Source organism: Salmo salar, chromosome 03, assembly GCF_965601325.2.
Source record: "Salmo salar chromosome 03, fSalSal1, whole genome shotgun sequence".
Lineage (NCBI taxonomy): Eukaryota > Metazoa > Chordata > Actinopteri > Salmoniformes > Salmonidae > Salmo > Salmo salar.
The window spans coordinates 17,034,302-17,061,852 of NC_138293.1; the positions used below are offsets into that span (position 1 = coordinate 17,034,302).

The window sequence follows — 27,551 nt, forward strand, 5'->3', positions numbered from 1 at the left end:
AATTCATAAAAATCACAATTTAACCAACCCCCATCTATTTTTGTGACTACCTGGACCTACCAATTGGTTTTAAAGTATTGAAACCAAACCATATGACATGAATGAAAAGTATTTTAATAAACATGAATGTGAATGTAATAAGTGCTCATCATTTCAAATAGGCTACAGGTTATATTAAACAACATATAAACACTCTAAATAGGTCAGGAACCAGACAGGGAGACTAAGAAGGAACGACAATTAAGTATGTAGGCTATGTTATTTCAATAATTTTAAGGCTATAGCCTACAAAGAAATACATTGTGAAGCATTTGCGAGTGTGACACAATAGGATGGTAGGGACAATTTGATATTGTGCACTGGTCAGTAAAGGAAGAGGTGGGGAGTATGGGATGTACGAAGTTGTGTGGAGTAGACTACGGGTTGGGAACACAGGGTTGAATGCCACGTTGTGGATGACAGTGCGACATGAAACAGGTCTGTGTGATGAGTGTTAAGTGGAGGAAACGGTGGAGTATGTGTTGATATTTTGGGAGCTGTATGATGTAGATAGGGAGAGATTGTGTGAGGGGTTGGAGGGGCTTTGACGGGGTTTGAGTGGTGTAGAGGGAGGAAAGGTGCGTGGCCTTCAGGGCTCTATTTCAATTTCTTATAGGACTACAACTAACGAAGATAGTTTGTGACTGGGTCGTGCCTGGCCTCACACTCCAGTACAGGTGGTGGCGGTGTACTCACCATGAAGACGACGGTGGTCAGCTGACTTCTCAAGAGCAGGGGAAAGCAATAGGAGCATAATTAGCTAGTGTGTGTGTTGTAGAACTTTTGCTAACGAACCCTGAAATATATCGGAGAAAAAAGGGACGTGAACTTAGGTGTGTGAGAAGACTGAGGTAAGATTGTAATTATATCGAAGACAAACAGGTCTTAACATATTCAACAGTAAACACAGTCTAGCTAGCGGCGTTTATACCGGCGTTTATACCAGAGAGGCGCTAGCTAACTGACGTTAATTTTAGGCTGGCTGGCTGGCAGCTAGCTAACTATAGTATCTGTCTTATTAACTCTCCATCCTGTTTATTCCAAACCGAAGGTCAACTATCCACTAAAGTTGTATGTGTAACTAGTAAGATATGGTGGAGTATACGTTTTCAGTTGTGCGTTAAAAAGTGAAGGGAGAATATAAACAATTTATGAAATTGTCGAGATGGCGAGCTATCTTTTCCGGTCAGGCAGACATCTTGGCGGGGCAATAAAACAGCGAGTAAACCGCTTAACGTTAGTGGCTTCATGCCATGCACACCATGTCCGCCACATCAAACAACATCCTCCTTTCGTGGAAGGGAAATTATCTTGCTAATCCAGCTATATGTGTGTCCAGCTAAGTAAAATCATGTGCTGGCACGGGAAACTGTCTCGCCTTCTGTTACCGTACCTGGTGACAGCTAGAATTCCAGGAATGTCTTTCATTTCATGCATATTATTCGTACGCCTCATTATATTATAAACTACAGCAAATGATTAACGTTAATACGTTATTTGTCCCCCACCACACTGGGCATAATAAGGAAAGTCTGTATTCTTCAATCCAATACCAGCAACCGTCCATATGAACTTGAAACCACTCCCATACTATTCATAGCTAGCTAGCTACTGGGAATTCTGCAAAACATTAAGACTAACAAAAATTTCTCTCATATCTAAGCAACTACTTATTAATCCTACTTTGGATGCGAGGTGACAAATGAGTTTCTGTGTGTACACATCACCATTGTGAATGAGTGATCATCACTAAGTGGGAGTTAATATAGGATTCTCTGCTGGAAACATCCTAGATATTTGGGTCTTTCAGAATCACCATTATTTGCGAAGCACATTTGCATGTAACATGAATTTAACTTGATGAAATGTCATATCACCCTTTCGCTCTTTGTTAGGTGGGTGTTGTTTTCACCATGGCCAGTTTGGACTAAGGAGCAGCCACGATGATTGGAGGACTGTTCATCTACAACCACAAAGGGGAGGTCCTTATCTCTCGTGTCTACCGCGATGACATAGGGTAAGTGAGGTGGTAATTGGTTCTGGGGATTATAGAAGTGGGTTGTGTTATGAGAAGGAGATAGGAAATGGTGTCCACCTGCTTGGCCTGAGGTAAGTTAGGGAGATGAATAAGATCACTTTATTTGTAAATTGTACACAAGGTCCAACAGAAATTTGACTTCTGCTTTATCCCAACCCCTCTGAAAGACGCACATGCAGGTTGGAGCAGTGGTTTGCCACACTGGGCACCCGTGGAATAGTTGTTGGGGGGTGAGTTAAGTGTCTTGCTCAAGGGCATAATGGCTGGCAATGGAATCTAGGATTTGATAGACAACCCCTAGCTTGCCAACTCACTTCCCGCCAGCTCTGCCTTGAAGTGATCACTGAGGTTCAATGTGAACTGATCAGTGTAAGTAATCACACAGCTTTCACCTGTCAACCCCTGTCTGATCAGGTTTGCTTCAGGGGAGGGATCGGGGAAAGATGCATTTGAATGAGAGGGAACTGTCCCTAAAATTTTGGTCGACCAAGAGGCTGTTCTTTCGACCCAACGATTGGTCGAAATTTTTAAAAGTGTATTTTTCCATGTAGACATCCTGTGTTTTAATCAAGTCAAGTACAGTGTATTCAGACCCCTTCACTTTTTCCTCATTTTGTTACGTTATAGCATTATTGTAGAATTGATGAAATTACTTTTTCCCTCAAATCTACACACAATACACCATAATGACAAAGCAAAAACAGGCTTTTAGATTTTTTTTCAAATGAATAAAACAGAAATATTTACATTAGTATTCAGATCCTTTCCTATGAGACTCAAATTGAGCTCAGGTGAATCCTGTTTCCATTGATCATCCTTCAGATCTTTCTACAACTTGATTGGAGACCACCTGTGGTATATTCAATTGATTGAACATGATTTGGAAAGGCACACACCTCCATAAGTTCCCACAGTTGACAGTGCATGTCAGCAAAAACCAAGCCGTGAGGTCAAAGGAATTGTCCGTAGAGCTCCAAGACAGTATTGTGTCGAGGCACAGATCTGGGGAAGGGTACCAAAACATTTCTGCAGCATTGAAGGTCCCCAAGAACACAGTGGTCTTCATCATTCTTAAATGGAAGAAGTTTGGAACCACCAAGACTCCTAGTGCTGGCCGCCTGGCCAAACGGAACAATCGGGGGAGAAGGGCCTTGGTCAGGGAGATGACCAAGAACCCCATGGTCACTTTGACAGTTTCTCTGTGGAGATGGTGTCCTTCTGGAAGGTTCTCCCATCTCTGCAGCACTCCACCAATCAGGCCTTTATGGTAGAGTGGCCAGATGGAAGCCACTCCTCAGTAAAAGGCACATGACAGCCTGCTTGGAGTTTGACAAAAGGCATCTAAAGACTCAGACCATGAGAAACAAGATTTTCTGGTGTGATGAAACCAAGATTGAACTTTTTGGCCTGAATGCCAAGTGTCATGTCTGGAGGAAACCTGGCACCATCCCTACGGTGAAGCATGGTGGTGGCAGCATCATGCTGTGGGGATGTTTTTCAGCGGCAGGGACTGGGAGAATAGTCAAGACCGAGGGAAAGATGAATGGAGCAAAGTACAGAGATCCTTGATGAAAACCTGCTCCAAAGCGCTTAGGTCCTCAGCCTGGGACGAAGGTTCACCTTCCAACAGGACAACGACCATAAGCATACAGCCTAGATAACGCGGGAGTGGCTTCGGGACAAGTCTCTGAATGTCCTTGAGCTGCCCAGCCAGAGCCCGGACATGAACCCAATCGAACATCTCTGGAGAGACCTGAAAATAGTTGTGCAGCGACGCTCCCCATCCAACCTGACAGTGCTTGAGAGGGTCTGCAGAGAAGAATGGGAGAAACTCCCAAAATACAGGTGTGCTAAGCTTGTAGCGTCATACCCGAGAAGACGAAGCTGTAATCGCTGCCAAAAGTGCTTCAACAAAGTACTGAGTAAAGGGTCAGAATACTTATGTAAATGTGAGATAGATATCCATCTTCTTTTTTTTTGTTGTGCCGGGCTCAAACTTAAGCTGCAACATAATTACAGCCATTTCTGATTGAAAAGTTCTGTTACTGAAATCCCTCATATTTTGGGGGAAAACTTTCCCTATTCCCTCAACCCTTGCTCTCTACAAAATACATGTATGCATCGTGTGCACATGACCAATAGGGCCTGACCTATATCATAATCACGTCAATAAATAGCTTATAACAAACTACGAACATTTGGAACAATGTAAACAACACTAAATACATTATAAGCATACCAGAGTCTGTAATGTTTTTTTTTGTTAAGCCTTTATTACAGCAGCCTAAATTGTCGCAATCATTCGTGAATGCAATTTCCGAAATGGAACGGTTTATTTATTGTTTAAGCAAAAAAAATTCTTTAACTAAAATGCTTGATTGCATTTCAAATCACAAATGACTCGTATGCTGTATGGCGATTTATTGAAACAGTAGCCTATAAGTATTGAAATATAGGCCTAAGTAAGTTACGGTATTAAGACAAAACAGAATGAACTCTTATGCCTACAGCTCGACCGTGGTTATACAAGACTACTATACTAAGCCTACTAATGATAATGACATTACTTATTATAATGATCATAATATTAACAATAAGGAGATCAAGAAAAAGGAGCATTATTACTATAAATATAATTTTTCTGACTATTTGGAACAATGTAAACGACACTAAATACATGATAAATAATACCAGAAGCTGTTCTAATGAAAACAAGTATAAAGCCTTTACAGCAAAGATTAAAAACAACTGCATTTGTGTAATTGTTTACTTGACATGTCGCTGCATGAGGCTTCGTGCTCACGGATTCAGTAGGCTATTAAACACACTCAAACAGGCAACAGAAGCAGGATCTGTCTTATTTCTGTAGATATACATGGATGCTTTGTAATGCCAGGCACATTTAACAGTTAGGCTATTGATTATAGACATTAAGTTGGGATTTCCTCTCTCCTCACTTTTCTTAGTCAATAAGTCAAGGCCTGTTTTCTGATCTCCTCATTCTGCTGCTGCCTCCACTGCATTGTTCTCAACACCAATATACTGGTTAACTTTGCTATTATGCACATAGCAACATGGTCTAGGAAACGATGCCAATTCAACAGCGCATTGATGTGTTTCAGAACCACGGAGAGCAACCACTATCCAACGTGGGAGTAAGAGCATTTGTTATAAAATATTATTTGTATTATTGTGGCACCATTTATTCTTATGTAATATAACCAAATACAATTTCCTTAGACTAATGGACTGTGCCATCCCCATGGCCACCACAATGGATTAGTCCACTCACAGGCGCCAATCAGAGAGGTGAATTGTACACCATGATATTTAGAAAACAAACATTTTTGCTACTGCTCGAAAAAGAAATCTCAGTCGACCAACAGACTATTGACCAAACAATCGACCAGTCGACTAAATGGAGTCAGCCTTAATAAATAAATATATCATTGTAATTACTTATGTTAACTTTTGTCTTAAAACAAGTGTAATGCCATTTTAAGTTATTGGTCTTTTCCTCCAATAGGTGATGGAGTGTATGTGTAAAATGTTTACAGACATCACCTCAATGCAGTGTGTATCAATCACTCTAATTCTAGCCCCTTGTCAAACCTAACCTCCTAATTCGCAAGATCATAGTTATGGGTAACTACTTTCATTATTCATTCATGTCCTTCCTCTTTATCTAGTGGTTAGGAAAGTGAGGTGGAAGGCAGGTTTTACATGTAGAGGAATTAGTGTAAACCGGTTATTAGAAGTACAGTCGAGCCTTGTAAGGCTTTATTTAACATGGGATGGTAATTGTCTTTTTTGAAATTGAGCACAATTTTTTTTTACTACTGTGATATTGGACCAACATTACAAATATCTTGTGAAAGCTATATAAATAACAATGGAACAAGTATTCATAGTTCATATTGTGTCTGAGGAATGTTTTATCGTAACCTTGGTTGTCAGATGAAAATTTAGAAAAACGTACTCTAAATTGACTCTTTGATAAACAACTCATCCAACAGGAAGATTTCAACAGATGGGTCCACTGATTTTTGCACCCACCAAAGAAAATAACTGGGCTAATAGCCCGACTATATCATCTTGTGGATAATCGCTATTGTATCAGGTCTCAGACATTGCAAGTTCTCTGGAGTAGCAAATGCTCAACCAACTATCTAACCACACGACTACAGCTCGGATTGATGCAGAATCAATACATTCAATTGCCAAGATTTTCCAGATGAGACTCGACACATTCAAGCTGCTTAAGATTCTAAGACAAGTCTTAAATTCAACCACTATTGGTGGTAAAAGTAGTTCATTTAACACATTGAAACTGCATTTGGTTGCCGACTACAGTGTTCCTCTTCCATGGATGGTATTTCAACACAATGTTACTCGCTCTATGTACATGCACAAAAATGTATTTGTGTGCATTTTGTCTCTTTCTCTCCTTTACATCATCCCTCTTTATCCGTTTGCCATTTTCCTCCATATCGCCGTCTTTGCCACTGTAGGAATAGGTAAGCAATGCACCAGCCTATCGAGCATGTCCCCTGACCCATGGTAACTAATTCCTGACTCCCAATGCATGACCTCTGACCCACAGCAACAACCTGTTGACCCTTTCAGCATGTCACCTGACATATCAGTGACCAAAGAAAACAAAGTTAATTATTGCAACCAACTAATGCCCCACTGATTTTTATACACCTATAAGCAACAGGTGTGGCTGAAATAGCCATATACACTAATTTGAAGGGGTGTCCACATACTTTTGTGTGTATATATAGTGTCTCTTCACTCCTTAATGCACATTACCTTCTGGAAAAAACAGCAGGACAGACTCTGTTAAATGAGTAAGTATGGTACCAGTGCCCCTTCCATCTTTACCTCCATCTGTCTTAACTAGTGCAGTCCTGACTCTGCAGAGTCCGTAATCTGAAATTGGTTCCAGAGATTCATATTTCTGGGAACTATTTCCCTGGATCGCCTCTGGTTACAAATAAAGGTATGATTAAGAACTAGGCAGTAGCTTTGTGGTCAGTATCATTTTCACTACTGTCAAGCTCACAGAAGTTGTGGACCCGGCACCTAAGGATCTATTCCAGAATATTGCACATCACTGATTGAGAATCGACAGTCTTGTCTGGACATGCTGCCTCATCTGTAGTAAGAACTGTAGTGATTTATACATCTTGGATGTCAAGTAGAAGGTCTGAAAAGGGAATGTATGGAAGGTAGTGTAGGTGATTAGTGTGTGACTATCCCTCTGAAAGCCCAGAGGAGATGGGTAATTTATACACATTACTTTACAGACTACTTATGTATATGTGCGTATTAACCAAGAGCGTGTTATGAGTTTGCTTTTGTTGTGATCAACTGCAGATGGAGGAACATCCTCTTCCACATTTGCTCCTTACTCCTGACATGAAAGTAATCCGTATCTTGCTCTCTACCTTTTTCTTTCTCAGGCGCAACGCGGTTGACGCATTCCGTGTGAATGTGATCCATGCCCGGCAGCAGGTTCGCTCTCCTGTGACCAACATTGCACGTACCAGCTTCTTCCATGTCAAGCGCTCCAACATCTGGCTGGCGGCGGTCACCAAGCAGAATGTCAACGCTGCCATGGTGTTCGAGTTCCTCTACAAGATGTGCGACGTCATGGCCGCCTACTTTGGCAAGGTCAGCGAAGAGAACATCAAGAACAACTTTGTGCTGATCTACGAGCTGCTCGATGGTAACTGTCACTTCGCACAGTCATGCCATTCGGATATTCTTTACTCTCTCTTACCCTTCATCATTTATTCATGGTTTGGTTTCTTTGTTTTGTGTGCAGAGATCCTGGACTTCGGCTATCCCCAGAACTCTGAGACCGGAGCACTAAAGACCTTCATCACTCAGCAGGGCATCAAGGGCCAGGTGAGGATGAGAAGTATCTCCTTGTCACTGCTGATGAGCTCTGCAATGCAATGAGCTCTGTAGCAGAACTGTGTGCCGTCTGTTTTCCAACTGTTTTCTAAAGGTTTCACCTATTGTTTCTTCTTTCTCTGGGATTGTGGACACGGCCGGATGCAGCATCAGGTAATGATGAGCCCCATTTGGTTTTTGGCTGTTGATTTCAGTTCTATTTGGGACATTGGGCCTGGTTTCAACCATACGCTGTTTTTTCCACTTCATATCATGTTGATCTCCCTCTCCTTTTCCAGACAAAGGAAGAGCAGTCTCAGATCACTAGTCAGGTGACTGGTCAGATTGGTTGGCGTCGCGAAGGCATCAAGTATCGACGCAATGAGCTCTTCTTGGATGTGCTGGAGAGTGTCAACCTGCTTATGTCGCCTCAAGGTGAATGTTGGTCATAACACTTGAAAGTAAACGGCCTAAACAGGTGTTGAATATGCTAAGAGCAAAAATAACTAGGGGAAGTGTAGGAGTAATGTTGTTTCAATGGGAGAATCACAGTGGCATAGTGCTCACGTCCTCTCTCCTCGCCGCCTCCTCAAAACCCATTGAATGAGAGAGCCAGAGGTCCCTCCCCTCTGAGCTTCTCTTCCAATGGTTTTTGAGGAGAGAGGACACAAGGAGTATGCGATTGAGAAAAGGCCCTAATGATTGAACCTTTCACTTTTATCCCCTCCAGGTCAGGTCCTGAGTGCCCACGTGTCCGGCCGTGTGGTAATGAAGAGCTACCTCAGCGGAATGCCGGAGTGCAAATTTGGCATGAATGACAAAATTGTCATTGATAAGGCGGGTAAAGGCGGTGTCACTGATGAGGTGGGAAAGAGGTGAGTAAGAGGGGTTGTTTTTGGATGGACCCAGGGTTGGGGTTTATTCCTTTCAATTCAGGAAGTAAACTGAAATTCCAATTGCAAATTTCATGAGGAGAATTGGAATTTCAGTTTAGTTCCTGTCCTGAATTGAAAAGCATTTGACCCCAACTCTGGACAGAGCTTGTCATTAAAGGGCTGGAGCTTAATACAAGAGAATTGTGCTGCAGAATCAGATAAAGAATGTATTTCTCAATTGATTTTCAACTTGGACTATTCAGACTGATAGGCAGTGGTGTTGATTCTGACTTAACCTTCTGTGTAGGAAATAGGAATGCGATCTTTATCAGACCAACTGTCAGTTCCTGGACTAAGACCTCTATATAGAGCTTGTGTTGAGACTTACCATTTTTTCCATTCGAAACATCTTTCTTTCCCTCTTGTTCTGTACCTCAGTGATTTAGGGGGAGGAGGAAGGTACTGTATTGATATCTGGCCTTACTCCCATACCTCCCTGCTGTCTTGTCTATGGTGTCATTAATGGCGACTGCTTTTCTAAGCATTTGAGGAGGCTCCCAATATTTACTGTTTTAATCGAATATTGTGACTGCTAATTGATGAGAATCTAACTAGCCTCCTCAAATCTTTAGTGGACTTCCCAATGGTTGTGTATTTCTTAGTCATCAGTGAGAGTGTTAGCTTTATTACCCACATTCCCACCCGCTTGATCCTTAACCCTGATCCAGTCTTTGACAGGGATGGAGATGGTTAGCATCCACTGGGTTGCTGTGTTGCCATGGTATCCCTTTTTGTGTGTCTTTATGTGTTGTGAGTGTGTTTGGGTGGTGGTGACGTGTTAGGAAGTGGGGCATGTAGAGTATTGCATTTTTAAATGACTGGTTTGTGTGTTAGTTTTGAATGTCTGTATGAACAGGTGTGTATGGTGCATAGACAGTCAACCCTTCTCCCTCTGCTCCTGTAGTACCAGTGGTAAGCAGTCCATAGCCATCGACGACTGTACGTTCAACCAGTGTGTGCGCCTCAGTAAGTTTGACTCTGAGCGCAGCATCAGCTTCATCCCCCCAGATGGAGAGTATGAGCTCATGAGGTAAGTGTGTCACAGGCTAAACTTCAAACCTATATTGACCCTGTGAACGCGCTTGTAAGTCATCTCGCTTTCTGTGTGCATTTATTTAGATGTGCCCAATGATTTTACGCGGCCTCCATCTTTGTACGTCTTTTGTACTCTGTTGCCCCCTGCGTGTGTTTGTTTTGACATGAGAGTTTTACCAGGTACCGTACCACTAAAGACATCATCCTACCTTTCCGAGTCATTCCGCTGGTCAGGGAGGTGGGCCGCACCAAACTGGAGGTCAAAGTGGTCATCAAGTCCAACTTCAAACCCTCGCTACTGGCCCAGAAAATTGAGGTAGCTGTTCAGCCTTTTGTCTTTTTAGATTGTGGTTCGTAACCTTGGGGTAAACCTGTTCCTCTTTTGAAGTTACGTTATGTTTTGTCTCATAAACCTGAAGTCTATTCTTGGTCTGTTAATTTCACCTATTGTTATTCTAAAAAGTTCAGGTTTAGACTGCTGTATGAGAATTTCTTTATCATGTTATGACTTTTCTGTTGCTCCAGGTGCGCATTCCCACGCCGCTCAACACAAGCGGTGTCCAGGTGATCTGCATGAAAGGCAAGGCCAAGTACAAGGCCAGCGAGAACGCCATCGTATGGAAGTTAGTGTTATTCAAGCCTCTGCTTCTCCATCACAGTACCAAAGATCACACTCTTGTTTTGTATCTCCTTCCTTGATTGTGAATGTGTGTGCCCCTGATCTTTTGTTGTATTGGTGTGTGTTTCCGGCATGTACAGTGAGGGGAAAAAGTATTTGATCCCCTGCTGATTTTGTATGTTTGCCCACTGACAAAGAAATGATCAGTCCATAATTTTAATGGTAGGTTTATTTGAACAGTGAGAGACAGAATAACAACAAAAACGCATGTCAAAAATGATTTGCATTTGAATGAGGGAAATAAGTATTTGACCCCTCTGCAAAACATGACTTGGTGGCAAAACCCTTGTTGGCAATCAGAGGTCAGATGTTTCTTGTAGTTGGCCACCAGGTTTGCACACATCTCAGGAGGGATTTTGTCCCACTCCTCTTTGCAGATCTTTTCCAAGTCATTAAGGTTTCGAGGCTGACGTTTGGCAACTTGAACCTTCAGCTCCCTCCACAGATTTTCTATGGGATTAAGGTCTGGAGACTGGCTAGGCCACTCCGGGACCTTAATGTGCTTCTTCTTGAGCCACTCCTTTGTTGCCTTGGCCATGTGTTTTGGGTCATTGTCATGCTGGAATACCCATCCACGACCCATTTTCAATGCCCTGGCTGAGGGAAGGAGGTTCTCACCCAAGATTTGACGGTACATGGCCCCGTCCATCGTCCCTTTGATGCGGTGAAGTTGTCCTTTCCCCTTAGCAGAAAAACACCCCCAAAGCATAATGTTTCCACCTCCGTGTTTGACGGTGGGGATGGTGTTCTTGGGGTCATAGGCAGCATTCCTCCTCCTCCAAACACGGCGAGTTGAGTTGATGCCAAAGAGCTCCATTTTGGTCTCATCTGACCACAACACTTTCACCCAGTTGTCCTCTGAATCATTCAGATGTTCATTGGCAAACTTCAGACGGGCATGTATATGTGCTTTCTTGAGCAGGGGGACCTTGCGGGCGCTGCAGGATTTCAGTCCTTCACAGCGTAGTGTGTTACCAATTGTTTTCTTGGTGACTGTGGTCCCAGCTGCCTTGAGATCATTGACAAGATCCTCCCATGTAGTTCTGGGCTGATTCCTCACCGTTCTCATGATCATTGCAACTCCGAGGTGAGATCTTGCATGGAGCCCTAGGCCGAGGGAGATTGACAGTTCTTTTGTGCTCCTAATCTCAGCTCGTTACCTGTATAAAAGACACCTGGGAGCCAGAAATCTTTCTGATTGAGAGGGGGTCAAATACTTATTTCCCTCATTAAAATGTAAATCAACTTAACATTTTTGACATGTTTTTCTCTCTCACTGTTCAAATAAACCTACCATTGAAATTATAGACTGATAATTTCTTTGTCAGTGGGCAAACGTACAAAATCAGCAGGGGATCAAATACTTTTTTCCCTCACTGTAGGATCAAGCGCATGGCTGGAATGAAGGAATCTCAGATCAGTGCTGAAATCGAGCTGTTGCCCACCAACGATAAGAAGAAGTGGGCCCGTCCTCCCATCTCCATGAACTTTGAGGTAAGTTTGCAGTCACATACACCCTCCCAGCAGTAATGACAAATGTAGCATTTTAGCATACTGTATTAATATGCAGTTGTGTAGAACTTGTAACCTGGATATCTTTGTCCACCTCTTCCCGTCAGGTTCCATTTGCCCCCTCTGGGCTGAAGGTGCGTTACTTGAAGGTGTTTGAGTCCAAGCTGAACTACAGTGATCATGATGTTGTCAAATGGGTGCGCTACATTGGCCGAAGCGGCATCTACGAGACTCGATGTTAGAGAGCGAGCTGAGGCATACCTAGCATTCTCCCTCCACACTTTACATATTTTCTTATGTCCCTCTTTTCCCTCCATCCCGATCTCATCCCTTTATTCCTCAATGTTAGGGATGAATTAAAAAACTGGCGTAACGTACAGACACTATATATGCAAAATGTGAACCATAGTATGGCATCTCTTACTATGGTTAAAGGTAGACTCAGTGAAATGATGTAGACAGCATAGTGGGTCATTTTCTGCAGCAACTAAGAGCGTTGAAGCGCGAGGCTCAACTTCTCTGCTATTTTGGTACCCTGGCTACCACACTGAACCCCTGCACTGTGTGAGCTAAGTGTTGCATCTTGCTCATTTCAATAGCCAGTCCTGCTCATGGCAACATCATTTCGATGAGTTTACCTTCAACTTGCAAACAAACTGCTCCTGTATAGAAATACAAATAATGTGAATTTTCAGGGGGTGTGGGGTGGTATTGAAGGGTCCATAATGTCTTAGGAGGAAAGTGGGGGTCAGTGTTACTGTCCAGTGTGCAGTTTTTATTATAGGGTAAAGGTCTTTGAAGCGTCCACTTGTGATCCATCGTTTTTGTAAATGGCCTTTTGAGTCCAACATCCTCTCACCTGTGAAATGCATCTAGTGAGCTTATTGATAATTGGCTGGAATACATCCTGAGCACTACAGTGGCTTGGCGCTGACCTGCCTTTTCAGAGCCTGTGATGAGGTCGCCCCCCCCCCCCCGGTGGTCACATTGCCTTGTCTGTAAAACCTGGTGACTGTTCAGTAAAATCCCATCATGTAACCAGCTCTGCCTGTCACTGTCTTTTTCACTTGACTATAAGTGTATCATAAACTGGGTGGTTCGAGCCCTGAATGCTGATTGTCTGACAGCTGAGGTATATCAGACCGTATACCACAGGTGTTACTGCTCTAATTACGTTGGTAACCAGTTTGCAATAAGGCACCTCGGGGGTTGTGGTATATGGCCAATATACCACAAACCCTTGTGCCTTATTGCAATTTACATGAACACGTGCTAGTAAAGGATAGGTTGTGTTCCAGGCAGACTATATTCTAGTCTTTGCATCAACCAATGGTTGTGTGCCATGTCATTGAATGGGCAGTCGGTCATTAAATTGCTATATGTGGTTACCTGATATGACCGACACCTATCTAGGTGTTGTGAAATCTGCAATGTAGTCATACTGGAACGCAGCCAATGGGGGGGATTTGTTTAAGCTGGCCCGGGTGAGAAGTGATTGAACAAATTTCAAAACTAATGCAAAGCCGGCTCAAAACAAAGTGACCTATGTCAAGCACGTAGAGTAATGACTTGGAATAGATATGGTTTCTCTTGATAAATGCATACGTGCTGTGTCTGCCTTGCCAAGTAAAACTAGTTTTGAAAATGTGAGAATACATTATGGAAAAGACATTTCTGAATGATGCACCTTGTTGACAATATGACCTGGCGTAGATTACTGTTGATTTGACAAGGGTCACACAGCCCAATCAATCTCGCAAAACCCGAAGGACAGGTCCAGCTAGTGCACGGAGCAGGGTTCTGATTTAATGTGTGGCTGGTCTGGAGTGCAGTAACTGCGTCTTGGTCGTGTGATCACCAGGCTATTACAATCAGGGATTGGGGATTCAACCATTTTTAAAGAAATTGTACATGGTTAACTTTTTTAAAATTCCATTTACATGTTCTACTCGTTTCTCTTAGCCCTGCTCATTCAGGAGCTAAACAAATTCAACTCAAACAGTAAAATAATGCTTAAAACAATGTTCTTGTATCCATGTATATAGTTAGACAACTCTTGCCACCAAGTGATCTATAGCCCATACCTCTAATGAGAAGCAATTTTAATTGATACATTTTACTGGACTGATTCTTTAAAATCTAACAGTTACAATAATCCCATATTTCAGCTAGCCTACTGTATATAGGAAATAAAACAAACACTCCTGCTTTGCCACCATGGAGACAAAGCCCAGTAAGGGGTGGGCCAACAGCCAAAAACAAGCAATGCCCAAATACAGGAGGGAGAGATGGGATACAATTGTATTCCAGTCGTTTTTAAAATGAAGTCTTGCTATTGGGCACATTGTTTTTGGGGGTTTGACTAGAACCTCCTGAAAAGTTTTCCTTTGAGCCCTAGTTCAAATGCTGGGCACTATACTTTAAAATCCACTGTCCAAAGACTGACCATCAAAACCAACTAAGCATTATAATGTGCTGAATCCAGGTCAGTCCATGGATGGAGGACATGCCTACACACATACATGCACACACTCAGACACTAACACTTTGAGGGGAGTTTAAGGGACTGATGGTTCCTACATTGCAAAGAAAAATACTCAACTCTGCTGAGAAGGAATTCAACAGTGCACCAAACACCCCACAATAGGGGGACACACTTGAATTCCCCACTAAACTCAAGGTTAACAAAATAAAATCACCTCGCTAAGATTAACATCTTGAGTAGGAAGCGTGCATCAGAAATGTTCCTATCAGTGAGGAATCATTGATAATGTCAAATGAAAATGTTAGTGACAAACGTAACATGAAGGGTAATGAACACACAGCTCCAAATGCCTCCAGTGGTTACTGACTGAATAAAACTAAGAGATGTGACCGCAACAATGTGCATTAACCCCCCTCGGACTGACAAAGTAGTACAGTCCATAAGAAAATGGACACGGAGTGAAAAAATTAAACGGGTAGAGCAAATGAAATGAGGGACAATGCTATACAGATATAAGTGGACACACTGATAATTTGTTTGGAGGGGTTGAATGCTGATATTGTTGATGGGCCAAGGGGTGGGATTAACAGACCAAGATAAAAAAAAAAAAATGGGAGCCCTAATCTTCATCAGACTCATCATCCTCGCTGATGGGGTATCCCCGTGCTGCGCTGTGGTGGGATGGAGGGGAAGGTGAGGCCTTGTTTAAGAAGGGCGAGGGGGAGCGCTCGCGGGTGGGGCTGCTGCTGGGGCTCTGTCTGGGGCTGATGGCCTGCAGCATGCGGCCTTTGCCCTCCTTCAACATGTGCTTCTAGAGAGAGAGAGAGAGAGGTGGCATCTCAGTCTAGATTCCAAGTTAATTTGTTGTTCTTAGGCTATAAAACAAATCCACGTTGATCTACAGCACATCTTCCATTGAACGCTACACTATATTATTCCCCAGAGCAGTAAATTAGGATTGCCACAAAAGACACCATTCTAGTCTACATTACAATACACACACAAAACAAAAAGTTCTCACCAGTGCTCCCTCAGGGCCGAACATCTGCAGAAAGTTGCCAATGAACTCCCGGGACTTCTCCTCCCACTTCTGGATGAGGTCGATGCTCTTGTTCTCCACCTTCTGCACAAACTCCTTACTCTTCTCCTCCACATCTTTCACCTTCCTCTTCACCTTGTCCACACGCTCCTGCAGGTGGTACTTCTTCTCCTGAAAGACAGGGACACAGTGTCATACCAGTGCAATGTCATAACGCCAGACCTTGGCAAGTGAGACTGCACTAAACTAGTAAACAAATCATGTTCCCTAGCAGCTTTTATTCAAATACAACTAGTACTACTAATTCTGATTCCACTGTCTTCCATGACAAATATACCTTTTTCACCCCAATTTCATGGTATCCAATTGTCCCATCGCTGCAACTCCCCTACGGATTCGGGAGAGGCGAAGGCCGTGAGCCATGTGTCCCCTCCGAAACACGACCCTGATAAGTCACACTGCTCGCCTAACCCGGAAGCCAGCCGCACCAATGTGTTGGAGGAAACACCGTCCAGCTGACGATCGAAGTCAGCCCACCACAAAGAGTCGCTAGAGCGCGATTGGACAAAGAAATCCCGGCCGGTAAAACCCTCCCCTAACCCGGACGATGCTGGGCCAATTGTGCGCTGCCTCATGGGTTTCCCGGTCATGGACCGGCTGTAACACTGCCTGGCAATGAACCCGGGTCTGTAGTGACACCTCAAGCACTGCAATGACAAATAGACCAATAGCTACCTCTCACAACTACTGCTCCTTATGACTCACCAAAAGTCATCACAACCAAATACCATCATTACTACTAATAAGAATGATAGTAACATGAAGTGTTACATTGAGTAACATGAAGTGTTACATTGATGAAGCTGACGTTGAGCTCCTTGGCCGTGTAGCCGCGTTGCAGGTTGCGTCTCACGTACACGTCATAGTCGCGGACGATGCGCGTGATGATGTCCGAGGTGGAGATTCCCTCTGTCCGCTGGGTAGGCGCAAACATGCCTGTAGGCACAAGGGGCCAAACGGTGAGAGGTCATCGTGACAGACACACGGTACCAGGACATTCATTATGGACATTCCTGCTGGTTTCCTAGTACCCACCTGCCTCCTTGATGTGCTTGTAAACGTCATCCTGGCCTGCTGATGTATATGGGATGTCGTCATGGGCAACAAAGTCGATCTGGTGGGGTGAGGGGGGTGAATGAGAGAAGGAATACATTATACCCACAAATATACACTGCACAGATAAAATACACACTCTGAACACACAACATTGTGTTCCATTCCCCCCCATCCTTCCCTCTCACTCTATGCTTGGAGAGGAACTCTGGCGTAAGTGTCCAGGGCGCGTTCCTGACGACCTCGTCCACGTAGCGACAGTGGCTGACTGCGTCGTAGCGCTCGTCCTCGTTCATCACCGTGAACCCCTTGAACTTGTGTGTCAAGTCGTCACTACACACTGAGACGAGAGGAAAAGAAGCACGGCGGTTCAGGGGTAGTGAATAAACTTGAATTAGTTCTAGCACTTTACATAGAGGGTGCTTGGCGTTATGCCTCCAAACTATTTCCTCAGAAGAACCAAATAAATGGACTGACAGTAAACCAGCAAGAGGGCACTCAAGGCATGTTGAGCGAGGAAAGGTTGACACAACCAGAGTGAGACACTCACCGCCCACAATGAGGTGTGTGTTTGGAAAGAGACCCTTGGCCTGCATGAGGGCCCGGGCATGGCCTGAGTGGAACACATCAAAGATGCCATCTGCATACACCCGAACTGGCCTATCAACTTTGGGAGAGAGGGACATGATGGTGATGACAGCCAATCACATGTCACTTCAATATAGAAACATTCCTTATATTTTCAGAACTGTTCATGTCTTTTGAATGGTACTGCTTGCTACAGTTTGAGAGTGATTGAGATGTGTTTCTGAGTGAGTGTGTGTTGATGTGTGTGTGCGACTCACATGGAGTTCCCCTCTTGGCCTCCTCCATACTGACTCGCAGGTATGGAGTGTCCTCAGCCGACTCCAGCTCATCAGCATAGGGGGCGGGATCTTTTAAACCCTAGTGTACGAATACACATTATTACCATGACAACCATAAGAAGGGTTTCCTTCATAAGAATCATGACTCACTTTCTTATCTTAACCAACACACATCAACTCCCTGTAAATGAAGTCTGCTCACACACACACAAAGCCTCTTCCTCACTCACCACGGTGGATCTTGGGACTTTCCCAGGCCGTTCTACCTCCTCGGTCTCTCCGTTAGACCCATCTCTCCTCCTCTTCCTGGACAGGCTGGACCGGCTTGAGCTGTGGGCCTCCATCCCGTGGCTGAAATGTTACACACACACACACACACACACACACACACACACACACAGTAACAGCTATCATCTTGCTTAAAAAGAAAAAGCAATAAGATGCACTATTCCAAATTAGAGAATTTGCTGTCTGCATGGACAAAAACAACATTCACCTGTAGCGGGATGTGCAAACAAGGAGTCTTATTGCGGCTACTGAAGGTTATACCTTTGTAAAAAATAAGCCTGTCAAAATAAAGGAAATGCCAACATAAAGTGTCTTAATAGGGCTTTGGACCTCCAGATCAGATCAGCTTCAATGCACCTTGGCATAGATTCTACAAGAGTCTAGAACTCTATTGGAGGGATGTGACACCATTCTTCCATGAGACATTCCATCAGCTGTTTTGTTGATGGTGTTGGAAAAGGCTGTCTCAGGCACCGCTCCAGAATCTCCCATAAGTGTTTGATTGGTTTTAAATCTGGTGACTGAGACACACAAACACACCCTTTAACCCCCCTATGCTCATTTGAGACCCCTGTTTCAAAGTCACTGAGATCTCTTCTTCTAGCCATGGTAGCCAAAATAATGGGCAACTGGGCATTTATATACATGACCCTAAGCATGATGGGATGTTTCTTGCTTAATTAACTCAGGAACCACACCTGTGTGGTAGCACCTGCGTTCAATATACTTTGTATCCCTCATTAACTCAAGTGTTTCCTTTATTTTGGCAGTTACCTGTCTGTCATAGATCAGTCTCTCCCCAGTGAGTCTACATTGAATGCAATTCACGCCAATTCCATTTTCCACCACAGGGCAGCGTCCATCCACTAGGCACTACAAGGAGGTAGAAAGGTCGGGTGGTGTGTTTCTGCGTCTGCAGGGTCGAATTGTGCCGTTACATAATAACCCGTGTTGTCGGTGAACACGTTCACTGGCCTTTCAATCACCCACACTTTCAAGTCGACACTAATACCGTTCAGGTTTCATGCGCAGACTGGTGTTGAAATAATAAATAAACACATTTTTCAGGAAAGAATTTAAGATTTGTATTTTTTGCCTCGTCTAATTCCGGACATGCCTTTGCACTAACAAAATCAGTGACGGGTTAAAAAAACTCACTCCACTTTAGGGTAGTCGAGTGTTGAAGTACGTTTGACGGCTGTAATATTCTTTAGTCAAAAGGTACTACTGCTCAACAAGCTCGGCCTTTCTTGGACAGCGTTGTGTTTCAGAGATTCACATGTCATGTCTGAAATTGGTTGCGATAAGGAGAAGACCAAGGACGATACATGCGATTTGCAAAAGTGATAGGCTACTTGTAATGTAAACTGGTGCCAAACTGAAACAGTTAAAACACAACGTTGCCATAACTATTTACCCGTGTGTGTGTTCCATTGGACCAGTTAGCGACTTTAGACTACAAAAATGATTCCATTCCACATCATCTAGTAAAGTGACTGTGTGGGCTTGTATTACTATCTTCATGGGTACCGGAAATCCCCCAAAGTCCCCACAAGGATAGAAAAACAAGGAAAAGTCTCCCTTATTGGGACAGTTCCCACTTCCCCACGAGGACAATGGCTATGTTATGCTTAGGGGTTAGGTTTAGGATTACAATTACGGTTAGGGGATAGTGATATGAGTTAGGGGTTATTGAAAATTGGATTTTTAATTGAAATCAATTTTAGGTCCACACACGGATAGTAAAACGTATGTATGTGTCACCAAAGTTGTCACTTACTCCCTCCCTTTCTCTCTCACACACACACATTGCTAGAAGATTATTGTCTGTAGACTGGAAAATAACAATGCTTGTAAAGTCACAACCCACTAACTGATCTCATGGAAGGCTCACCTACAGCTGCACAAGGGTCAGACGGGCTTCCTGTGTCGAGTAAAGGCGTCCGCATGCTTACAATCCAAAACAGTCCAGTTTGTGCATATATTATGATGACACTGTGACGTTACGCTCACCGGCAAGGTAATTTAAAAAAAAAAAGTTGTTCATGCACACAAAATATTTTCTCGAGACAAACCTTCACTTTAAAGTACCTATACTTGAATAACACGGAAAAAAACAGCAATATTACTGTTTACCCATCTTGAGACACTGTAGCCATTTCCTCAAAATAGTCAGAATGAATCTAAGATAACTCAAGAAATCATACATTTTGACAAGGAGATCTCAGTCTCGCAATTTTACATCAAACTGGGATGTTTGGTGCAGTATTTCTTAAGTGAAAACATTTGCATGAAAATTAGTCATCTCTTGTTGACTGACAACAATCACCAATAAAGGAGCATAGACTCAAAAAAGTGTGTGCACGACCACCCCCCAAAAACCTTGCCGAAGACCTAAACGTCACAAAATGTTGTCATAATATATGCTTAACTGTACCAAACTGTTTGGATGGAAGTATGCCAATGGATGCCTTTACACGGGAAGCCTGTCCGACCGTGTGCAGCTGTAAGCAAACGGGGTGTATCTGCTGGCTATAATCTACAGCAATCTATTGTCATCTGATAGTAGAGAGAAAGGCGGAGGTAGGGGTTATCACACGTAGCTAGCTTCGTTGAACTGACAAAGAGAGAGTGACCTCGAAGTGCAGATGTCCAGTCTTAACAAGCTGTCTTCCATATATTAGCTTGACTATCTCTGACAATCCAACAAAGTACGTAGCTAGCTAGGTAGCCAGTTGTGCCAAGTATAACTCTATGGGAAACCATTCTGATCACACTATAGCTAGCTAGCTAAAAATACCAAGCTGTAATATGATTCACGAACTTACCGTTGTGCTTGGCCTGGGGTTTGCAGTGTAGAAATAGCTAACGTTACTGTTGCAAACTAGCTCATAGGCAGTGTTCTAGGAAAATCTTTGCTACCTACTGACTGTGAAGTTGGTGTGCTTTCTGCTGCTAACTAGCTAGCTGTTGGCTAACGCTAAATTCAATAACTAGCTAGTATAACAATTTACCGACTCCCAACATTCAGGTAACGTTAGTCCAATGTCACGAACTGTGCCAGCAGCTCGATATGTAGAGGGGAAGAGCAGACGGATTATCAACACAGTACTTCTGCAATCCTCGGATTGACAGGTTTACTCCACATAGGAACTACAACAACCAGAGCACCTTTCCAGGAAATGACGTTATTTTTTAATGCGTAGCCTGATATTTCCGGTGAATTTTCCGCTAAAATCTCTGAAGTCAGAGAACGGTATTATTCTGCCACCTTGAGGCAACTAACTATTCAGGCAAATTCCTTTTCAGGAAACTACAATATTATGTATGTATGCATGCATGCCAGGGGAGGATGTCTCATAATAATGGCTGGAACGAAGTGTTATGACTGGAATGTAGTGAATGGAATCAAACATCAAAACCATGTGTTTGATACTATTCCAGCTATTATTTTGAGCCATCCTCCCCTCAGCAGCCCCCACTGATGTGTGTGTGTGTGTGTGTGTGTGTGTGTGTGTGTGTGTGTGTGTGTGTGTGTGTGTGTGTGTGTGTGTGTGTGTGTGTGTGTGTGTGTACACATACATACAGTTGAAGTCGGAAGTTTACATACACTTAGGTTGGAGTCATTAAAACTCGTTTTTCAACCACTCCACAAATTTCTTGTTAACAAACTATAGTTTTGGCAATTCGGTTAGGACATCTACTTTGTGCACGACACAAGTAATTTCACTTATAATTCACTGTATCACAATTCCAGTGGGTCAAGACGTTTACATACACTAAATTGACTGTGACTTTAAACAGCTTGGAAAATTCTTGACATCATGGGGAAATCCAAAGAAATCAGCCAAGACCTCGGAAAACAAATTGTAGACCTCCACAAGTCTGGTTCATCCTTGGGAACAATTTCCAAACGCCTGAAGGTACCACGTTCATCTTTACAAACAATTGTACGCAAGTATAAACACCATGGGACCACGCAGCCGTCATACCGCTCAGGAAGGAGACGCGTTCTGTCTCCTAGAGATGAACGTACTTTGGTGCGAAAAGTGCAAATCAATCCCAGAACAACAGCAAAGGACCTTGTGAAGATGCTGGAGGAAACAGGTACAAAAGTATCTATATCCACAGTAAAACGAGTCCTATATCGACATAACCTGAAAGGCCGCTCAGCAAAGAAGAAGCCACTGCTCCAAAACCGGCATAAAAAAGCCAGACTACGGTTTGCAACTGCACATGGGGACAAAGATCGTACTTTTTGGAGAAATGTCCTCTGGTCTGATGAAACAAAAATAGAACTGTTTGCCCATAATGACCATCGTTATGTTTAGAGGAAAAAAGGGAGGCTTGCATGCCGAAGAACACCAATCCAACCGTGAAGCACGGGGTGACAGCATCATGTTGTGGGGGTGCTTTGCTGCAGGAGGGACTGGTGCACTTCACAAAATAGATGGCATCATGAGGGAGGAAAATTATGTGGATATATTGAAGCGCCATCTCAAGACATCAGTCAGGAAGTTAAAGCTTGGTCGCAAATGGGTCTTCAAAATTGACAATGACACCAAGCATACTTCCAAAGTTGTGGCAAAATGGCTTAAGGACAACAAAGTCAAGGTATTGGAGTGGCCATCACAAAACCCTGACCTCAATCCCATAGAAAATGTGTGGGCAGAACTGAAAAAGTGTGTGCGAGCAAGGAGGCCTACAAACCTGACTCAGTTACACCAGCTCTGTCAGGAGGAATGGGCCAAAATTCACCCAACTTATTGTGGGAAGCTTGTGGACGGCTACCTGAAACATTTGACCCAAGTTAAACAATTGAAAGGCAATGCTACCAAATAATAATTGAGTGTATGTAAACGTCTGACCCACTGGGAATGTGATGAAAGAAATAAAAGCTGAAATAAATCACTCTCCTATTATTCTGAAATTTCACATTCTTAAAATAAAGTGGTGATCCTAACTGACCTAAAACAGGGAATTTGTACTGGGATTAAATGTCAGGAATTGTGAAAATCTGAGTTTAAATGTATTTGGCTAAATTGTATGTAAACTTCTGACTTCAACTGTACATGCAAATATGTTAGTATTTATTCTGGGTGATGATTGGTATCTTACATAAGAAAAGCACGCAAAATAATGTACCAATTATCATATTTTATTAATTTCGCTCTTACATTGCCAGCATACTTTATGCACAGTAAAATAACCAGGTTGTCATTTTCATCCAGCCCTTAATATTTACTTCTAAACACTGGTTTAGTGAAGATAATTACATTTTATCCAGTAAGCTTGAGCCTTGAACTGTTTCTGTAAACATGAGGACAGGATGTCAGATTAACTATCAAAGCTTGAAGATGTCCTTATCTTACTTTTATTGATCCATATTCAACTGACTGTGGATCAGTTGACAATCCCAAAGCTGCAAGAATAGGCAGGGCCAATCAATAGATACAAAATATTTAAAAGGTAGATGAGGACTAGACCGCAAAAAAATAGGACTGCTTATCATTACGTACAAATAATTTCTACCAAAACCATAGTTTGCCCAACTTCTTAAACCAACGCCATGTTAGCAGCCTTGAGCATTCCATTTATATGACAAGTATTTTAATTATAGACATTCAGTTACATAGCATTGTTTAAAATTTAGAAAATTCCATGTACTGCTATTGGTTAATATTGTCCATAGGGAGCTAACATGGCTGCCATATGGAACTCTTTGACTATACGGTGTCATGTAAATGCATCATAATGCCATAACTTCAATGTCCTAACTTTCTAAATACATGGCTCTGGTTTCTACCATTTAGTTGTTCTTTTGGCATGAGTATTATATCCAGCTTCAAATCTTGTGCTAAGATTTGTGTTGCTGAATTTCTTTCCAGTCTGACCAAGGCATTTGGTCATTCTACCAAACAGAAAACACGTTCAAAGCAAAACAGAACATTTCTTTCAATTCACTAAATTAAAGAAGAAATTGAAGTTCATATTACACAGTGAAATTACAGCAAAGTGGTGGCAAATAAGACTTCCAGAAAGGACCACCAAAAACAGAGCTCACAATTCCACAAGATGGCCAACTTGCCTGAGATTGACAGAGCACATCACCTTATTATTTCAGAAACCCCACTATTGGAATGCAGCTTGAATGGCTTTTTGTTGTGTACTGAAAATTGTTAACCTCTATCATTTAAGGCACAAGGTAGGAATGACTTGACAGAGCATGCCAAAAGTAACCAGAAAGACAAATAACAAGGGTCAAACAAAATAATACAAATTAAGAACAGAACGTCACTAAAAGTGCAAGACAGTGGCTCATCGTCCTTGGCCTAGCTGTGTGCAACTTAAGAAGACTGAGAATGTTGAGTGAAGGATAATGGGACGTCATTGAGCTGAGAGAGGTGGTACTTGGTTGGGCGGATACTGAGTGGAATGGACAGGGTGGACATGTCATCCTACATGCCCATCCGAATGCTTTGAATGATCTGGAAAATAGCTGTGGAGAGAGATAATTCAAATGTTAAGAAAATAAATCTACACTGGAGTTCATTGACAAGGAATTTAGCTGAGTCGAAGAATCCCTCAGATGACGCTAGAAAACCCTGACCCAAAGTGAAGGTTTTTATTCGCTGACAACAACAGTCGTCATTGAAGCTCGGAACACTGTTGGGAACTGACCAGAATGTACTGCTGGAATAGTCTGCCTTTTCTCCTTTCTTTTAACTCGCCAGTGGGACTATAGCCCTCCTTTCCTGCAAAGTATTAATTTATGTGTTCAAGGTGACTAATGTAATTGCACTATTATGTTCTGCTGGAATCTCTGAAAGTGTTGCCAAACCCACTGACTACTAAAAGCTTGGACTGGGACAAACAGCGGGAGGGGAGGACAAGGGAGTAAGCCAAAATGTCAAATCAGACCACACAGAAACAGTACAAACATTTTGTCTGACCCAGGATAGAAGACGAAAACAGACTCCCAACAGTTAGCAGGCGGAGTTCTTCGAACACTTCTTCGAACACAAAATTTGTCCTTCACCAATATTAGCTGAGAGAGGCAACAAGCGCATTGATATTGCCTGTTAAAAAGCAAATATTGACAAAAAAATAGATGTGCAAAGGCTGACAACCCTATGGCTGTCAGGAGATATAGTGGTCCTTTGAAGCTCAGTTGGTAGAGCATGGCGCTTGTAACGCCAGGGTAGTGGATTCCATTCCAGAGACCACCCATACATAAAATGTATGCACCCATGACTGTAAGTCACTTTGGATAAAAGCATCTGCTATATGGCATATATTAAAGAGCCTAACAACCCCCTAATGAGACCATTGCTTGGTTTGATTACGGTATGAAGGTCCTGCCTACTTCCTGGATCATGTCCCACACTGTTTTTAAATGGCCTTATTATAGCATCATGAAACCGTGACCATTTAAGATACTGTACATGTAGACTTATATTAGTATTCGTGGATTCATTTAATTCTACCCAATGCCTTTGAACATTTTCAATTACGCAAAAATAAAACGTCATTGAAAAACCTTAATGAAAGGCATCAGGTAAATGTAAATTATTCCACGAATATGAATATAATCTTACATATGAATTTGATGATATCTTGAAGGCCATTCAAAAACAGAGTGGTCCATGATCCAGGAAGTAGGCGGAACTTTCACACTGTAGACGTGGGTGTATACTAGGAACCAAACAGGGAGGGACCTACCTGAATTTGTCCAATAGAAACACATTTTTGTTGCAAAAGATTTTCCGTTTGCTACAGTTTGGACTAATGATTACACCCCTGGTCTACTTCAAAGACTGTTTGTGAGATAAGGTTATGAGATATGTTTTTTATTTCAACGATATATTCAGCACCATAACAAGTCGTACAAGACATCACACCTGTGGGAATGGGAACACCTGCACATGCTTGAGAGAGAAAAAGAAAAACAAGATTCTGCATACGCATGCTCATTTAAGATATGAAGAAAGAAGCAAAGGGAGGACACAATTTGCCCCAGCACTACGATTTCACGTTCCAAAACTACACTTGTAGACCTCAAAGGTATAGATAGGTAAGCAATTTGGATTCATCTGGCCTTATGACAACCTCGGCAGAATGGTTGGATACACCTTTCCAATCCTTTCAGATCAACAAAAGTGTCTGGGATAAAGTATGGATCAATTTCAGAGTTCTGTTCATCATTAGTAAAATAGTCAACAGAACTCACCTGATCCACACACAACAAAGATGAAGAGGGCCAACAGCCAGGGTCCCACAGCCACCTTATCATCTTGAGGGTTTCTCTGTGAAACCAAATACAGTACACGTCATGCTACTGTACTAACATGTCAACGGTCAAACATGTATAATTCACAAACCTGTAATCAGAAACATACAGCTGTTTAAATAGAATGTAAACAACTTTGTATGATGTTACATTTCATGGATACTATTGCAACAGCTGACCAAAGATTGAAAGCTTGAGCTGGGCAATTTGCATATACTATGGGCAAAGCATACGTAAAGGTTGAGAAAAAAAAAAAAGCAATCAGACAATTAAGCATTTGCTAGTTACTCATTTTAAGTAACATATTCCTTAACCCGTTTGCAAACCAAAATAAAATGGTTCAAATGTTACCGTAGATTTGGCTACGTTGCCTCTTTGCGTGATATTCTTGCTGTGTTTTTCGTTGGCCATACGAATCCTCTGTTTGGCGACCATCTTCCAAATAAGTAGGTTATGAATTATTTAACAAAATGTGGAATGTTAGTTATATGGTTAATCTGGCTCACTGGTATGCAGCTGGCACTCGTCTACTCTACAGTACAAAATGTTTCAAAAGGGAGAATAAAAGCAGTGCAAATGTCTACGTATGCAAAGTCTTAAGCCCGCCCACACAGGAAGACCGCATTTCGAACTTGCTATATCTTTCCGCCGCCCACTGTGTGCCGATATAGTTCTTCCCACTTTGATCATTACAAACTAGCGCTTACGATATTATTGCGTTTGCTAGTGTAGTTTCACAATTCTAGCACTTCAGCTCTTTCGACGTTGATATATGTAGTAAATGCAAACCTAATGCACTTGACAGTGACATGTTCATTTCAGTAGTCTTCATTCTTGTATAGGGGAACATGTAAGGTAGGACAATGGTTACCCAAACAAACAATGATCAGAATGTACTCAAGCGGCAGAGTCGATTTTCGTGCTTATAAACCCAGGGTCGTTACAGTACTAATATATTCAATCCACAGTTAGATGACAGGCAAGGCACTTGGTTGTGTGCAGTAAGATAACTCAATATTACAATTTACATATTTTTTGTTGTTGATAATTCAATTGTACAGGTAAACCGTCACCTACTCATTGAACGCTCGTTGCGCATCAATTTCAAAGCGTTCGTTCTTGTGATGCGGTCTTTAATGATGACGTGTATCTATTTACCTATGCCAAAGAGTTTTATAACTAAACCAAGATAGACCACAGCTTGTCATTTCAATTGGCTACAAATGAGTCAAAGTGGCAGAACACGCAAAAGCTAGCGAGATCCTATTGGCGTGTTCTAATATATTTGCATATTTGTCAGCCAAAATCCATCTCGTTTCATCTTCCCC

General features: G+C 42.5%; 3 protein-coding genes across 9 annotated transcripts; 1 reads left to right on the top strand and 2 right to left on the bottom strand.

Annotated features, from left to right (window-relative positions):
* The first annotated feature begins 815 nt into the window (after positions 1 to 815).
* Positions 816 to 13,183, top strand: ap2m1 (AP-2 complex subunit mu-1). Its single transcript, NM_001140140.1, is given in 12 exon segments — positions 816 to 890; positions 1,935 to 2,056; positions 7,546 to 7,811; positions 7,911 to 7,993; positions 8,150 to 8,155; positions 8,281 to 8,416; positions 8,712 to 8,856; positions 9,821 to 9,946; positions 10,132 to 10,267; positions 10,477 to 10,574; positions 12,013 to 12,124; positions 12,250 to 13,183. Coding segments are annotated over 11 exon segments (1,317 nt in total). The 5' UTR covers positions 816 to 890; positions 1,935 to 1,982; the 3' UTR covers positions 12,385 to 13,183.
* A 1,026-nt stretch (positions 13,184 to 14,209) lies between these two features.
* LOC106599064 (choline-phosphate cytidylyltransferase A) lies at positions 14,210 to 21,105 on the bottom strand. Of its 7 annotated transcripts, none has more exons than XM_045714554.2 (10): positions 20,762 to 21,103; positions 18,708 to 18,806; positions 17,876 to 17,996; positions 17,625 to 17,724; positions 17,330 to 17,446; positions 16,968 to 17,119; positions 16,762 to 16,840; positions 16,520 to 16,662; positions 15,649 to 15,837; positions 14,210 to 15,438 (listed from the first exon to the last, which is right to left on the bottom strand). In XM_045714554.2, exons 2-10 carry the CDS (start codon positions 18,716 to 18,718, stop codon positions 15,247 to 15,249), a joined length of 1,104 nt encoding a protein of 367 aa, XP_045570510.1. In that variant the 5' UTR covers positions 18,719 to 18,806; positions 20,762 to 21,103; the 3' UTR covers positions 14,210 to 15,246. The 7 variants fall into 7 exon arrangements, with proteins under 7 accessions (XP_045570510.1, XP_014045599.1, XP_045570509.1 ...); XM_014190124.3 differs by having other exon boundaries at positions 18,708 to 18,846; XM_045714553.2 differs by lacking the exon at positions 20,762 to 21,103 and adding an exon at positions 19,828 to 19,904 and having other exon boundaries at positions 18,708 to 18,846.
* Positions 21,106 to 23,531: 2,426 nt separating this feature from the next.
* Positions 23,532 to 26,831, bottom strand: LOC106599069 (stress-associated endoplasmic reticulum protein 1). Its single transcript, XM_014190130.3, has 3 exons — positions 26,575 to 26,831; positions 26,164 to 26,239; positions 23,532 to 24,432 (listed from the first exon to the last, which is right to left on the bottom strand). Exons 1-3 carry the CDS (start codon positions 26,656 to 26,658, stop codon positions 24,392 to 24,394), a joined length of 201 nt encoding a protein of 66 aa, XP_014045605.1. The 5' UTR covers positions 26,659 to 26,831; the 3' UTR covers positions 23,532 to 24,391.
* Between the last annotated feature and the right edge of the window lie 720 nt (positions 26,832 to 27,551).